General features: G+C 38.4%; 1 protein-coding gene across 1 annotated transcript; it reads right to left on the bottom strand.

The window, feature by feature from the left end:
* Positions 1 to 1,406: 1,406 nt before the first annotated feature.
* LOC146487041 (protein kintoun-like) lies at positions 1,407 to 16,147 on the bottom strand. Its single transcript, XM_085091752.1, has 17 exons — positions 16,004 to 16,147; positions 14,269 to 14,364; positions 13,314 to 13,382; positions 12,548 to 12,672; positions 11,753 to 11,817; positions 10,536 to 10,600; positions 10,218 to 10,299; positions 9,542 to 9,612; positions 7,769 to 7,977; positions 7,010 to 7,070; positions 6,592 to 6,672; positions 5,859 to 5,981; positions 4,953 to 5,223; positions 4,589 to 4,719; positions 4,160 to 4,378; positions 3,354 to 3,422; positions 1,407 to 2,628 (listed from the first exon to the last, which is right to left on the bottom strand). The coding sequence occupies exons 1-17, from the start codon at positions 16,046 to 16,048 to the stop codon at positions 1,765 to 1,767; spliced, it is 2,646 nt and encodes an 881-aa protein (XP_084947878.1). The 5' UTR covers positions 16,049 to 16,147; the 3' UTR covers positions 1,407 to 1,764.
* Between the last annotated feature and the right edge of the window lie 1,154 nt (positions 16,148 to 17,301).

Below are 17,301 nucleotides of genomic sequence, written 5' to 3'. Positions count from 1 at the left end.
CGCTGCACGTCAGAAGGCGCACAAGATTGTTCTATAGTGAAAGCGACGTAACTGGAAAATAAATGAAGCATTTTGATATGGCTCAAACCCTTTCTACTGACAAATGAAGTAAAATAAAACACTTAAAACATGGGAAAACGTATTTGACCGGAAAGTCGAATGGCCCTCGTTAGTCAAGCTTTACAGCGCCAATAACTCAGTTCGCCAGTGTTTGAACCTTACGCTCTGAACCGCTTTTTTAGTGAAAGACAAGAAAAACTTCTGGAAGGCCATAATCCCTCCTTCTACTCACCTTCAAATATCGGTGTTAACAGAAAGAGACGACGAAACAGTGGGTCTAACCTGTTTGTATTAATCTGTTAACGGTGGAAATCAATCGAAAATACCCGAACTTTTTCTTATGTAAAACAAGAGCAATGAGTTGGGCCTAAGGTTATATCGACACGTTCCATTCAGTGCCATGGCAATTTTTTATAAAACTGTCAAGATTAGTTATTGGATCGGTAGGAAATTTCACCAACGCATAGAAACCATTAATGAAGGAGTGCATTTACGAAGTACAGATCGAATATGTAGCGGTTGTGATTTTGGCGAGCTCTGAAATAAATTATTTATTTATCATTTTGACTGCAAAGCAACGTAGAATTGTTCAGTTAAAAAGACTTCTTACCGCAGAACACGTTGATCTTTTTAAAATACAATTTACGACACCTTAGAGTTTTACAAATTACCATAACATGTAGTTGCATTTATTGTTGTAATCTGCGATACGCACTTTGTTAAAAAAAAAAATTGACTACCACCATTATCACAATTTAAAAAAGATATTACACTTCTGATAACGAAGGATTTGGGAAACATTTCAGAATAAAAGGTAGCGAGATTAAAACATAACGTTTCGGCGAGGACATGTCACAATTATCAAATGTAAATTATCATAAGTTCAGTAACGTTATATAAAGAAAGGATGCTCCATCTCATTTTATTCTAATGTAGTTACACACCTTCCTTTCTTTACATAATGTTACTGAACTTATAATAATTTACATTTGATAATGGTGACATGTCGCCGAAACGTCATGTTTTAATCTCGCTACTTTTTATTCCGAAATATTACACTTCACGACGTTATTACAGGTCATGACAGTACACCGGACGTTATATGTTGTGCTGACATCAATGACCAATCTCAGCTCCAAAAATAACTAAAGATGGTTTTTAATTTTAACAGAAGTGGGTAATATATAATCAGACGGATTATGACTGACTGTAATCGAAAACTGATTAATAAATAACGGGTAAATTTGTAAAGATCAGTTTCTGTGACTTTTAGAACATCAGTCGAAGTTGGCCTGTGTTGAGGGTTGACTAGGGGCAGTAAAATGCTCATAAATACACACACCTGGTATCATTTTCTTTCAAATTTATTTGCCTTTTATACACTGGAAACAGCAAACCACTGGTATAAAATCACGTACATCGGTCGGAATACAAATTCACAAGTTTCCCATAACTACCAAGCAGTGGAAGAAGTTCTATTTTGATTTGCAAATCTCCACAGAAACTCCTCTGAGTTCCTCACATTACGTCATCATGACGTCACAACGAATGTCATGTTGCTAAGCAACGTTTCTGAAGATAACTGCGGGTTTAGGTAATTTTTCGGAGCAATTTCGCCTTCAATCGCACTTTGTTCCCGATTTTCAAGTAAACCTTAAGTGACAGAACCATTTGAATACCAACGGTGGTATTGAATGACAGCTGTCAGTCATCCAATTCAAATATTAAATCGTTTGTCAACCCAAAAGGTTTGTTAGCACTCTCCAAAAAACTCACTGATTCAGCGCTTTCATCACTGGCACCATTAATTTTAGATTTAGCCTGATCTGCCCCTTTATCTTTCAACACGGCCGCCGCTTCAAGATCAGCACCGTCCCCGCGGGATTCATCCCCAATCCCGTTCCATGCGGTTCCGTCATCAACGGGGGAGGTCCCGTTACTCTGTTCAGAGCCGCTTCCTTCGCTTTCCAGGGAATGTTTCCGGGCTTCAGCTTTGAGTCTTGCCTCTAGTTTCCTTTTCTTTTTGTCCTTTTTGTTGCTGAATACACGAACGTTCGGATTCAAATTGAACCGTACGTTTTTCCTGCCCGGGGACTCCGGTGTCCCGCTAAAGTCATTCTCATCCCCCAGGGACTCATCGGTGGATGTGCTAGAAGTCCGCCTCAAAATAGATCTCCTAGTTCTCACAGCGTTACTTATCACATCAATTGGCACAAAATTATCCCCCTTTTCACCCGAGGCTTCGTCACTGTCCACCATCTCCGGGTCGAAACTCGCAGATTCTTTCCCCTGATTATCAGACCGCTCGTTCTCGTACGTTTCGCTGCTAAATTTGTTCAACTCCGAGTTAACAGAATCAAGTTTAGTTCTTTGCAATTCATGAGCCAAGTCTGCGCCTCCTTCTTCACAAGAACTGATGTTTTCTCCCATGTGGTTCGGGTTTGAATTCTCGTGAAATCCCAACAGTTCCCTCTCATTAGTGTCTCTCAATGTAGTTTCCACCTCAAGACTAAGGCATTCATCGGTGAGAGACGCAACCTTCACATTTGCTCCTCCGTTTGGCGCCGCCTAAACCAGACAAGAGATAAGAAAACGAAAGATCAGGAACTAGACACAGTTCAGCCAGACAAAGCACCGTTCAAACGCCTCCTACATGGACCCACGTGTTGGAATTGCAAGTGGTGTATTATCTTAGCCCATTACAGGTACTAAGTTTAGTACCTGTTGAATCTACATATTAAAAATACATGAAAAACTAGAGACAAAATCATTACGGTCTTGTTCGGCACTGGCTGCGTTTTTGTTTGGGGTGGGGTGGGAGAGGGATTTGCAGGAATGATTTTAGCGACTCATACATACATACATAATTTATTTGGTAAAGCAGGTTGGGGAATTGGAGAGACATTAAGTCCTGATGTGGACCTGCACTGTCTAAAATGATTAACTCGTCAACAGATTACATTTGATCGGCATTCTCCCTTCCAACAAGTTAAGAACTCGGCAAATGCACACTTGTTCACAAGTTTTTAACCCTTTAAGCCCTAACAGTGATCGGTATCAAATTTCTCCTTGTAATATCAGTGCTTATTCAATCCCTGAGGTCATGAGAATTAAGGATATGATCATCCAAGGTGGATTTTCTTGATGTTTGAATAAGTTCTCCCCAGCACTTTTATGAGAAAAGTATGGGGACAAGATAGGAGAATTTGTTCTTTGACATCAGGGGCTAAAGGGTTAATTAATTAACCACGATCAAAACGCGTTTCTCAAGCACTTATAAATAATGTACTCACCCAAGGATCCTGTTCAGCAATTTCTTTCATCATCAGATCAACCGTATTCTCGGTTACAAAGAATTTGGTCTGTAACGTGAACAGGGCGAACATGTTATTATTTTATAGAGCATTGGATTTCATTGACTTCACAGAATGCCAAGCGATTGTGGGCAGTTTTCTATCCTAGATCACTGATAGCTCTCTTCATTTCTTGAAATACTTTATGATAAAAAGAAATCCTTAATTTCATCCCCGTCCGGTGCTACTCAGGATAGAACCGGTACTGTCTAATACTACCGAAAGCCCTGTTACAGGTCAAGGGTATTTAATCACCAATATGTCGGATACTAGAGTGGATTTCAATTGAGTGTTGTAAAACCAAAACCAAAGTAGTTTCTCTGGCCAATCATAACAGATATAAACAGCACAATTAGCCAATCAGAACTCGAAGCAAATACATGTAACCTACGTCAAGCGCGGGAAAACGTGTGCGACCAACCGCACGATTGGTTTTGGTTTGGCTCACTTTGGCTTCCCATTGGTTGAGAAAATGGCGCGAATTTTGCCAACCAATCATAGAGTCTAGTAAAGCAAAACCAAAGCAAACGCGAAATTACTTTCGACACTCAATTGAAAACCGCTGTAGAACTAGCTGATAATCAATTGCCCTATTCAATTTTCGTAGTACCGGCCTTCCATTTGAACAATTCTAACTACGCAGAGTTGACGTTTGCTGCGTTTAACGCAATGCTTAATCTTCTTAATTTGGCTCTTTTTGACATTAAAGAAGCAAACAGTTAACTGTAGACCAATTCAAGACCAACCTCCAAATTTTCTTCTCCAGAACCCGCCTGGAAACTGTCCCACGCGCCTTTGCACGCTTCCAGTTTGTGCAGCTTCAGAACGAGATTCTCCTCGCTGACGTCAATATTGCAGAGCTCTGTGTCGAGGTTATGATCATCCGGGAACTGAAGGTGCAGAGCGAAATCCGGGGAAGGCAGTTCTCCAGGGTGAGACGTCCCGGATGGAAAACTGATGTATGCCTAACAAAGCCGGGAAAGAAAGAAAAGAGGCTTTGTTGTCACAACGCCGTTGGCATGGTTTATGTGCTTTTATAAACTTTGTATTGAGTATTTGGTGGGTTTATAACCAAAAGATCCCCTGCAGGTGAATCAGAGGGTGGGAAGAGGGTTTTTTTTGTGAGCTTACTTGTTACAAAAAATTGGTGAGTAAAAACACCTAGACAGACTGACCTTGTTCTTGTTGAAACCGAGAGAGACTGAGTCCAGGGCGATATTTGGTACATCAATGACGAATGTGATGACGTCATTATCCTGGTGATAGCTGTAAGGCGGACAGGTAAAGAAAAAGGGGGAGGAGAAATCTGCAGAGGAAAATAGTCACGTGTTTGAGTATTAGTACATCAATGACGAATGGGATGACGTCATTATACGCTGGCGGGTAAAGAAACTAACTAACTTACTTACTAACTAACTAACTAAATAAATAAATAAATAAATAAATAAATAAATAAATAAATAAAGTAAACATACAAACAAACAAATAAATAAATAAAGTAAATGAAGAGTGAAAAACAAATTCAAGATTGATGTATACCCAAAGACGAGTTAGGAAGCCTGAATCTAATATCACTGTCAGCTGCAGCTTCATTATCCAATTGCATTTGATTGTTTCTCTCCGTTGCATTACCAGTGTCTTCGGGAGTAACCTGCAACTTTTCTTCCGTAACATCTTCCGACGTTTGGACGTTGCCGCTTCCATCTACATCCGTTTCTGCAATGTCTCCGCCATTTACAGACGAAGAAGGCTCGGCTGCACTCTGTGAATTTTCTACTTCTGTTTGTTCTTCTCTGTCTACCATCTCGTCCTGTAACGCAAGGAATAGAAGGTTTAACAAATCTTGGCAGTGATTACTCAGCAAATGTGGAGTAATGGCGACTGATGTACGTATGAAAAAACTGGTCAGCTTTAAAAAAATCATCCAGTACTGACGCCATGATGAATATACTTCAGGCTTTGTTTTGCTGATCAACTTCCTTAACGATAAAACGTTGAAAACTTTACAAGATTAAGGAACACAGTGGGTTATTTTGTACGGACTTCTACCAGCAATCCAGAGAAAACTGATTTGAGAGTTTTGAGAAACGGACCCCTCGTACCAAAATAACCCGATTCGCATTTCTGCTCACTAAACTACACTGGCCCGGTTGTTCGAAAGCTGATTAACGCTAATCCACGATTTTAAGTTAACCGAGGTTTTCATATTGCTGGTTAAAACTGTTTTTAAGGGTTAATTTTAAGCTAATGCCAAAGAAAAATCTAAATCAAAATTAAGAGACTAAAATCTTTTTGAGAAACCTTTATTGATTAGTAACTAGGCTTGAATCAGAGTTCACGCTAACCCAGTATTAGCTTAATCGGCCTTGGAACAACTGAGCCCAGAACTTGTCTCAGACACGACGGAAACCGAAATGACATTACCATGGCAAACAAATACCTTACCGTTTGCGCGTGGATGTTTGGCATCGGCGGAGGCAAAACGGGTAGCGTAACCACCAACCGTCTTTTGCTTTTGTCAAACTTGGCGGAACCGTTTTCTTCATCGACTGGGTAAGGGAGTGCTAAGTGCGCGGAGTTAAGTACATAAACGCTGTATGTTACTGATTAAATTGTTACGGAGACCAGTTAGAAAAAGTTCTCTTACTAAAGCCCGGGAAAAACAAGGGATGAAAATTATACCATTTGAGAAAATCAACACATGTGTCGACTTCAAAACAGCCGTTTTCTTGTTTCATTTTTTTCCTGCAAATTCGCGGAGGAAGACGAGAGGCGCCAAACGCGCGCAAAGCGTGGATTCTCGCGCGTGAATCTCCGCCTGCTTCAGTCTTTTGCTTCGAAGGCCGCTCGTGTTGCAGCCTAACGCATGAAAGTTAGAAAAGTTTAAACTTTCATTTATTTTGAATGGAAATTTGAGCAAATTCTCCTAGAGTGCACGAGAATCAGGCCTCACAAGAGCGAGCGGTAAAACACCGATGAAAATGCGGGCAGATTCAGTTTCTTCAAAAACGCGCGAAAGTCGGCTTGAATCGCCGAACGTGCCTGGAAGTTATAGGCCAAACCGGGGCGAAAATTCGTCAACTCTAACAGACTCAGGCTACTGTTTTTGCTCGTTCCAGCTAAACATGACAGTTGGAATTACGCCGTGACAAGGCGGGCTACAGTAAATAAAGGATATGTCTAAATGATAAGGCGGCTTCTTGCAGGTTAACAGAAGCTGTTTCTCTAGAATGTCCAAATCTACAGGAGCAGCAGAATCCTACGAAACAAGCAAATAGCAAAAATCAATATCACTGTTAAGCAGTTATGAAAATGTTTTGCGCTGCTAAAAAAGAAATAATGCCACGAGCAATATTTGCGACCAGCTACATATTAACTCAAATTTAGAACAAAAGGTACAAATTTGACAAAAATTCGCCGACTTTCATGAATTAAATACCAACACACCATCTGCTCTAAATCACACTAAATAAAATTTAACCTCAATCTAAAGAAATGAAAGGTAAATTAATTCCCAACTTCAACCGCACCACACCAGTGAAATAAATATGTTAGCATTATGAATGGCAAGTTTAGATGAAGTGATACAAACTCACCAGCTTAGGCAAATCAATGTAGATGACAAGTTCTTTAGGTCTTGTATTTGCATTAGCATCCCTGTATGAAACCACAACAGTAAGCATTGCTTTAAATGTTATTCAACTATCTAAACTGATTTTGTCGTTCATTGTCTTCTTCCCTTTGTTTCTTCCCCATTACTTTGTCTTCTCGTTATCTTAGCTCCTTGTTTTGTTGGTTCACCCGTTAGGCTCATAGCCAAGTAGGAATTTTAATATATCGGAATTGACCTATTGGGTTGTCTTTGGGATTAGTGGACAACGGTTGGAATAGGCGCAATGTTTATGCATTTCACAGGCAAAGGTGAAACACAAGGACAGCGTGATCTTGGAGCACAAACATGATGAGGAGAGTCCCCCATCATGCGTTGCTTGTGCCGTGTTCACCTTGTGTTCACTGTATGTGAAACGCATTAAAAATAGTACCTGTTCTGCAGGCTAACAATATAGTTATTGTCGGTGAAATATCTACAAATTTCATACATTTTACAAATAAACAAAATGACCAGCTCCCAGTTGTCTTGATAGCTCAGTTGGTAGAGCACTGCACCGGCATCGCAGAGGTCATGGGTTCGCATCCCGTTCAAGCCTGTCCAGTGAATGTTTTTCAGGTTTTCTTTTCGCAACTGCTTTAAAAGTTGCGTACAGTGATAACTGTGACAGTCACTCACAGATGTAGGTATGTTAGGCATAATAAGAAAGTTTCTAGAAGAAGGGGGTTTACAGTGTATGTACAACCTTGCATGTGTGAAGTTCTGAAAGTCAATATGTCCCCGATGCACGATTTTGTACTCTGGCACACTAGGATCAGACGCTGTTTTCTTTGGCTTCTCCTCATTCTTTGCTATGGTCTGTTTCTCCTCTTTACGGATGGCTGTAGGTTCATTACTGTAAGGATATGGGAATTTCTGGCCACCAACTGTCAACTCAGCAGATTCTTCAGGATCCTGGTCATACAAGAAAGCCAAACAAGTTTAATAATGCAACTTTGAATTAGCAACCCCTGTGAAATTCTGTTTCTTTAAGCCAAGTATTACTCAACATCAACTTGATCAGGAAGAACCTCATTTGCATTTACTTTTAACGCGCAATTTACATATGCAACTATAATAAAAATAGTTTCATCGAAAGACCTCATCAGTTGCTTGTCACTTTTCTTTTGAATCTGAAATGACTTTATGTAACAATACATGAAAAGTAACCTCAGCCCCCAGGTAACTTAAAACATGTAACAATATACATGTTACATGACGTTGTTTCAGGTTCCAAACAAACATGGTAGTTTTATACTTGCATATGAAATTGTGTTGAAAGTAAAATAATGCAAATGAGGTTTTTCCTGATCAAGATGATGAATTGCTAACATCATAACAAATGGATCCCACAAGCTTCCAAAGCTGAAGTGCACACTTAGCTGCAGCATCAGCTTATGCAATGTTTAAAACACGAGCAGCAGTGTTTTATTAGGATTTAAAACCACGAGGCGCAGCCGAGTAGTTTTAGACCTAACAAAACATGTGCTGCAAGTGTTTTGAACAGCTTCAAAAACATCCCTGGAAAAGCGTGTGTCAAGAGAGTTCACAACAATGATACTTTTGTGAACGTTGGAAATTAGCATACGAGAAAAAGATTAAACACTGCACACTGATAAGGAGGAGGTTTTATCGGGTTTTAAAGGGATCATCCGCTCCGACAACAAATGGATGGTAAATTGTTTAAAATAGTGTCTAAATTCTAAATTTTAGTTTTAAAGTAGAAATGACATTGAAGTGTGCTAAAAATTAAATATGATTGTCGCTTATTTTTGCTTTTAAATTTCCCGGGCGTCGCCATTTTGGATTTTATGACATCATATGGTTGCCGCTATTGTTAGTAAGCAGAGGTTCTTTTGTGTTAAACAATGGAGCAACTGTATTACGTTATGAAATCCAAGATGGTGGTGCCCGGGAAATTTAAAAGCGAAAATAGGCAACAATCACATCTTATTTTCAGCACACTTGACTGTTATTTCTACTTCTTAAACTAAAATTTAAAATTAAGACACTATTTCCAACAATTTACCGTCCATTTGTTTTCGGAGTGGAGGTTCCCTTTAAAACTACTGCATGTGGGTTGGGCTTATGAATTATAAATGAGTTTTTGAAGGAAGGTATAAATTGGGAGGCACTAGTTGTTTGTGTTAGCCACTGAAGTAACGGCAACCACTGATTGCCGACAATGTTCAGTTGTGATGTCAGGGACCAATTCTACCATCAACTGAGGATACACAATTAACTTGACTTTTATGATAACTTCCCCTCAGGCTATCAAAATGTCAGTCAGTTTCATCAACAACAGTCCTTCTCAGGACAACACTCACCCAGATAATCACACGTTAATGACTTAATGTTTAGTCGTCCACAGCATGTGACTGTTTATGTCATGACTAGGGTGTCTTACAAGGGGAATTCTGTGAATGTGCTGTTAGCGAAAAAATACATTAAAACTTTAACAACAAAGCAGAAAGTATACCCCATTCATCTTTGATCTTATAACTGTAGCTGTCTTGACTCCCTTAAACTTCATCTTTGGAAATTTTAGGTCTGGAAAATACAAAATAACGAGAAATGCATTGTGATACAAACTTGTGCCACAGGTAGCATACATGGGGTTGGAAGTTGGAAAATTGCTTGTTGCTATGGTTTTATGTCTGACTGAGATTGCCAAAGGTAACCCACTTGGCTAGAGTTATCCCATGCCATTAAGAATGCAGCTAATCAGAAAGTTAGGAATCCATTGCATATCAGAGAGGTCGTATTCATAAAATCATCCCAGCATTCTTCATTTTTCATTCAACTTATTTACATATTGCCTGGAGCGAGTTTGTAAACAACAACTGAACACTGGATGAAGAAAACCTGAATTTTCGTCTTCATTTGCACTTCTTCTAGGAGCCAAAGTCAAAGTGGACAAAGAAGCTGAAGAATTTATCAGAGAGCAACAAAACTCAAAACCTGCAAAGAAAACTGAGTTGAATTGTAAGAATTAAAAAAAAAAAAAAGCACCAGCCTTGTCGGCTGTCTATGCACTTTACTTTTTTTTCAAGCTGGTGCAAGTCACAACGTCATGGCTGAATTGCTGAGCTTGTGAAAGTGGAATCACATTTATTGTATAATTGTGGTAACAGATACAGTGTACATCCACTTACTTTTCCTGTCCAGTGTTCCTTTGAACTCTCTTTCTATCCCATCCATGGCAGTGTCAATCATCAGCTGTTTAAATCTTTTGTCCTAATGAGAGCAAAATCAACTTATTAATAATAATAATAATAATAATAATAATAATAATAATAATAATATAGGCTGAACATTTCCAGTTGGTAGATGTAATTTAAATCATCTTGTTGATAATAAGTTTGTATCTGGTGGAAAGTGAGGCAGTGAAATAAGACATGAAGTACAAAATGATTGGAGGAAAAAGAAAAAGAAAACAAAATTAAACAAACTCCTGGTTATCTTGTACACACCTCTTGCCCCTTGTTGTAGGTATCAGGGTGAAAGACGACATCATAAACAACACATTTCTTCCCAGCTGAAAAAATGCACCATATTTCATGGGTTAGTAATAATTATCACAAAAAGCTTTCTTATATAGGTGCAGAAGTTGTCACAATAGTATACAGTACAATAAAACTATGCTATTGATCCAAACATCTTGCAATTATATGAGTTACTTACAAGCCAAGTATTGTTAATTAATACTGTACTAATGTAACTTATTGGCTTAATTTCAGAACTCAACTTGATTTCTTGGAATAATGATTTTATTTAAAACAATGTTATTGATCCAAACATCTTCCAATTATATGAGTTACTTACTAGCCAAGTATTGTTAATACTGTACTTGTAACTTATCGGCTTAACTTCAGTACTCAACTTGATTTCTTAGAATAACAATTTTATTTCTTTTATTCCAATATGTTAGCATTGTAATTTACAAGAACATGGAGATATTAAAATATATTAAAAAATAAACAAGAAAAAGGCAATAACTTCAGGGGAGCTCCAACAGCATTAACCCAATTAGCACAGTCCTGAGTCAATGTTAACAAACGAGTGACCAATGGAACAAGCAAGTGACATTTCCCCATATTGCGATAACTCACTCATTAAGCATATGTGCATTCAGGAGTTAATAACAATGCTACAGCTACAAAACAAGGGCTAGAGGTCTACATGCAACAGATAATTGAATGAGTGAGACTACCAGAAGAATTGCATTTAAAACAAATAGATTTGAATGCACAAGGGCTATCGCAACTGTGGCAGGTTCTCAGTGCCATGAAATACAACTTATTAGCAAAATAATTTAACTAAATTAAGAGTTTAGCTAGACCACCATTAGATTGAGTTCAACAATGAAGGTGCTCCACATTATACAGGTGAATTCTGATAACAAAAGAATCTTTAGTAGATGGTTGTTTAATAGCATTAATTTTATGAATTTCAAATTTAGTTACATTACTAGATGATGATCTAATTGATCTAGTACACATGATAGGAAGAACGGGGGGCTTTACTCTTGCTAATCCTTGTGCTACCAGCATTTTTTAAAAAGAAGATCAAGTCCAAATATTTGTGCTAGTGAAAATTTGGCAAAAGGGTCAATGATGGTAACTGAGTACATCCCTTTAAGCAATAGTAGTGAATCAAGCTCAATAGGTTTAAATTTATTGTCATATACCTCTGTCAACATCATCTCTAGGCGGGGACAAGCTGTGAGGAATATTCCACTGATGGCCAGCTTTCCTAAAATTAAAAGAGGCATTAAACTTGTGAAGGATTAAGATTAATCAGCAGTTGTTTGTTGGAGAGACAAAACAAATTTAAGTGGAGCAAACCTGAACATCAAAACATTTACAAACAATCATGGCAATGATGAAAGGGTGTACCATTCTTTGGCTGCAGTTGTCCATTTTATGGTTGTGATGTCTAGCCTATTCTATTCAAAGGCCTGATCACCAAGAACACAACAGAAATGGGCTATTTACCATGAAGAAGGCCAGGTCCATAACACTTAATGCTGGAGATATCTCATCAATGTTGTTACACTTACATGTTTTAACAAGCTTTTTTAAGCTGACTTCAGTGATATATGTTTTAAACAGTGCATTGTAGCATCTGTTTCATTACTCTGTTGTAGAACATTGTAGAACTGCTGAGAAAAATCCAAAGTTTGCCCATATACAGTATTTCAATCTCCCTTAAGGAAAACACCATCTGGAGAGTAGTAAACCTTCACTCCCCATCCCCCCCCCCCCCCACTCATTGTTGCTTTGAAGGCCAGACGATTACCCAGCCATTTTTTCGGCAGCAGATCAACGCTGATGAGGGGGGAGGGGGAGGGGCACTGAGTTGTTGATGTATCACTTTAGCGGTGTTTTCTCTCTCACATCTAACACTAGTTACAGCTGGTGTTAAGTAATATTTATTGCTTTATGCAACTTTTTAAAGACGCTGTTTCAATCTGGTCAGTTACTTTTTTCCATTCTCCTCTCTCTCCATGTACTGTGAAGAGGCTGGCCCAATATGCTGATTCAAACACATGTTGATAAATGCTTTTACTCCGCTGCTACAATCAGTAGTCTTGATTACATAACCATCCTTCAAAAGAAGAGAAATTAACTTGTTGACATTCCAAGCACCAGATAAGATGTTGGCTTGAGATTCACAACAACCACTTGTGCCAAAATTGTAGGCCAGATACAATGTGTAAAAGTCCCAGAAAATATCCATCCACCCCCCCCCCCCCTCCCCACGGCTTCCTCTCACATAAGACACTGGAGATTTCAGGGAGGTAAGCCAAAAAACAAATGGCAGTATGCAGCCAAATTTAAGGGTGAAGGGGTAAAGGGGGTCTTCCAAAAAACCTGGGGGGAAGGGGGGGGGGGGGTATGAATGTTTCTAGAACTACACAAGAGAGAGAGAGACATTAAGAGAGAGACATTAAGCGCGGAGTGCTCTCCCCCTCGTCTCACGCTCTGCGCTGGTGAGTCGCGCCTTGCGCTTAATAACTCTCTCTTCCCGCTCAGCTCAATAAGTGCCTGTTACGCAGGCTATCACTTAGCTTTAATTCTTTGCCATTAAATTGTAATATATAAATAAATAAATAAATAAATAAATAAATAAATAAATAAACAACAGTCTTCACTTTTTGTCTTCAGTTCTTCCAACCACTGTTGGATTTAAAAATCAGAATCATCTTTATTCCACCTGAACTTATCTGCAACAAGTAAGTACTTTACCTCAGGATTAACGAATTTCACGTCCATTCCTCTCATTTTCTCCATCTGTGATATTTCCTCTTCATATTTCTGCAAATAAATAATGCAGCCAGAATGTTTGATTTGTTGGGGAAAATATGAAACAGGTGTGGGATCAAAATATGTGATTTTATTTATTACTCTCTGTTTTGACAATCACAGGTAGGATACACTACCCACATAAAACAAATTCTAAACCAGGCGAGTTGTGTAACAAATATTATGAATGAACAAGTAAAAATTACACAAGAATTTAACAAGTTTTTAACTAACTATTAATTATAGAAGACATTCACTCACAGGATATATGTACCTAACACATAAATTTTATTGTAACTTTTTTAACTTTGGAAGTAGAGAGGGAGTGTCAAGAACTTATCCTCATCTTTGAGCACTGCAAGTAGAAATTGGTGGATCATGCTCTTGAAAGGTCCTTCCCTAAGTTAATGCAGGTCAGGATGTAAGGAGTTACAAAATTTATCACATAATACTCCTCTCCAAATAATAGCCATATACTAAGGCCTAAGTGTACTGAAATGTGAGTACACTAATTCTTGTTTGAGCAGTTGACTTTTAATTCCCCTTTTACTAATGGCATAGAGTAGGGACAGCCATTTCAGAACATCGCAAATTTCTCAAGAAAGAAAGATTTCACAAGTTGTGTTTATTTTAAAATATAATATTGTCGAATTCATATATTTGTACAATTTATTTTATGACTAGAATTTTCAGTTTCATTTGCTTCTGGCATATTCATTTTTGGGAGACTGAATGAGGTGAGAAAAAAATTCATGCTGAATCTGCGTGGATTTGCACAGCTGTCTGGTTTGAAGCCTCTATAAGTAAGAAATTTATTTATCAAAATCAAAAGGCATCACAGCCCTCAGGAGCTAAATTACCCTGTGACATGCTAAACAGAGCTTAGTTACATGTCTACCTTCTTGTTCTCTGGGTCAGATATCTCTTGTGCATATTCTACCAACAGTTTACGAAACCCCTCGTCTTTCATGGCTTTTTCAAATTTGTCAAGCTCCTAGAAAGAAATAATAATAATTATTGCCTCTATAGATCAGCATATTTAGTATGTTAATTACTGGCAATTTTCAGGCTCCCCTGACCATCCTAAAATTTATTGGTAGAGGTACTCTTCTTGGACAGTGGGACCCCTCTAGTTGATTCTAATTATTTGTTTTATTTCAAGTCCTTGTCAAACGGTAATTTGAATAATTATCATGATTAAAATTAATTTGGATCAGGTCTCAGAAGGATAAACTTTCACAGCACCTAAGCGGTAATTGCATACTTCACTTTCAATAAAATGTTAATTAACACTACATTTTCTATAAGGCTCCTGAATGCTTAATCATGGTACAGAATCCAGTGTCAATGATAGTTAGTTAAGGCCAGTTTAAATGGTTTCAACATTTGCTAAAATTCGTTCAACAAAAGTTCAACAGATGTTGGGCAAAGGTTGGATGAATAGAATGTTCAAATGGTTTCAACGCCATCCAACATTTTCAAGAAGAAAGAAAACGTTGAATCAATGTTGAATGAAAGTTTAAACCAGTTTAAATTTGATTCCTGCCCCACGAACGTCTGTTTGTGGGGCAGGAAAGCGTGACGAACCCCTAAGAACGTCTGTGTGGAAGGCTATTTACATGTAAGTTCCAGCTAAGTAGGTTGCTTGCAGCTCATTGGTGTGATTTTACAAACTAAGGGGCTGTTTACATGAAGGGAGGAAGATCCTAGAAGGCGAAACAACATTTCACGTAGAAATTTCAGTCAGAGTGGTTACCAAGAGGAGAAGGAAAAGAAGAAAAATTGTCTGACTTTAGAAGCTGAACGCTCGGCTGCTGCCATTTTGTTCTTTTTTGTTCCTAGTACTAGGATCTTCCGAGCTAAGGTAGTTTACATGGAGCTAGGATCTTCCTATCTCTCAGCTAGGAAGATCCTATCTCTAGGAAGATCCTAGCACTAGGGTCAAGTACAACTTTTTGCATGTAAACTGAATACAGAAAACAATTATGGCGCTAGGATGATCCACCTTCTAGGATCTTCCTAGTGCTAGGATCTTCTTCCCTCCATGTAAACAGCCCCTAAGAAAGTTTAGATCTTCCAATCAGCTCTTCAACTACGAAACATTCTATTTTGACTGGCTTTGCCCTTCTACTCTACTTGTTCTGGGTTTCATCGAGCATTTCTAGCCAACTCACATGACCAAGGAGTTGGACCGAGTTTGGCTGGAAAAGGTATCATTTTCCAGGATTTTATTTGTGGTAAGGAATGGTTTGATAACACATCACTGTTAATATTCAACAGAATAACTGTTTGCTTTAACACACATGGATCATTAACGTTTTAAGCTATAAAATTATAGATGCTAATGAAATTTACGATTCAGCTGAGATTTAAATCACGTGTCGATCGAATTTCTAATTGCACACATTTTTACGTCTTGTACCCTAAATACAGCTTTTGTATTGGACTAATTTGCAGAAAAACTTGAAAGTAAACATTGGAAAAAAAAAAGGAAACACCTTGAGGTAGTTTATCCCGGCTGGTAGCTTAAAGCTGAGTTCGTTTTAGGAATTTAAGCTTAGAAGTTGGCAGCAGGAGACTCGGCAAAGCGCGCCTCAATTTTCGAAGAAATTTCAAGTAAGTGTTTATCTTACCTCTTTGGTCATTTTAAAGTCCTTATCACTGTTGGTTTGTGACATTTTGATTTTCGTTTACAAGAAAATAAAGCACAAAACAAGTGGATATCTCGGCGACTGTTTGTTTCTGTTTTGAAAAGCTTGGTAGCCAAATCAAATGTCGTTCCCAGTCTCTCCGAACGAGGCCATTCATGTCCGAACCCTGTTCCGCACTAAAGCTCCGAGTTCCGCGAAGCCGTGTACATGTGCAAAAACGAAAACTTTTGGAAACCTGTCCACTACAAATAGTCGAGACCATGAAGGGAAAATTTTCGGGGTAAAAAAGGTAAGCGCAAACATTTTTTTGGCTTGGTGTTTATTAATTTCTTGGCTGAAATTTTTGTATCCCGTTCTTACATTCGGCTGGGTCCGAATGTAACAAGCCTTACACGTTGAACATTTTTGACTTTTTCACGCAGAAAGTCCAAGGAAATGTGTCCTGACAGGAGGCTGCGTGTCTGGGTTCAAGTCCCGGTGCTACCTCATTAATATGGGTTCCGTTAATACTGTACATCCTTCATTTTGAATCTGGCTGCTTCCAAACTGCTGCATCTGAAAATTAGCAGTGAAAATTAACAAGACGGTTTATGGGTGTGATTACGAGAAGCACGCTCTGTGAAATCCTCACGGGAGAGACTGACCTGAGTCCTAAGAGGTATTAGCCCCTTGATGCAGAACAACAACAACAAGCGTTTTAACAAGGGAAATTTTAAGACCTAACGCTTTTTTCTCGAAATTAAGTTTGGATAGCTTTTCGGGCACGGTAAGTTTCTTTTCAAGTCCTTGTTCAAACCCATGTTTTTATCGTTTGGTGTGGGTTTTAAGTTTAAACTTGTCAACTTGCTTCGCCGCTAGGTCTACTAGCTGAAGGGATTTTAAAAGTTTAACTTTCATTATGATAAATAAAGATGTCTCTCTGTATTTCGTGAAACCTAATGCTGTGCTTCGGTCCCGGTAAATAGTCGGGGCTCTTAATTTGGTAAGACCAATGCCGGATCTTGTACAGACTTGGATCAGTAAAATACTTGAGGTAATACATTATAGACGGCAAGACTGATCCTTACAGCAGTAAAAATCAGACGAAAACAAAAAAAGTTGGATATATAAACTGAAAAAGAATGCATTTTTAAATATATTAAATGCAAAAAACAGCAAGGTCACGGAAATATATTTTTCCAATATTTCGAAAGGCACGGCCTTTCTTCTTCAAGGCATTTCAGAAACCGGTACTTTAATTTTGTCGAGGTGCACGTGGTCCTCACAAACAGACTTACTAA

The sequence above is a fragment of the Pavona decussata genome, unplaced genomic scaffold (genome assembly GCF_977016875.1).
Source record: "Pavona decussata unplaced genomic scaffold, jaPavDecu1.1 SCAFFOLD_19, whole genome shotgun sequence".
NCBI classification, from domain to species: Eukaryota; Metazoa; Cnidaria; class Anthozoa; order Scleractinia; family Agariciidae; genus Pavona; species Pavona decussata.
This window is presented reverse-complemented; position numbering and strand designations above follow the sequence as displayed.

Excerpts from the sequence above, each read along its gene's own strand:
- LOC146487041 (XM_085091752.1), bottom strand. The coding sequence starts at position 16,048 with ATGTCACAAACCAACAGTGATAAGGACTTTAAAATGACCAAAGAG. Across the intron at positions 11,818-12,547 it reads AGAGAGGAGAATGGAAAAAA|GAAAGCTGGCCATCAGTGGA; the intron begins GTAACTGACCAG and ends TTTTAATTTTAG. Across the intron at positions 7,978-9,541 it reads TAAGATCAAAGATGAATGGG|GATCCTGAAGAATCTGCTGA; the intron begins GTATACTTTCTG and ends TTGTATGACCAG.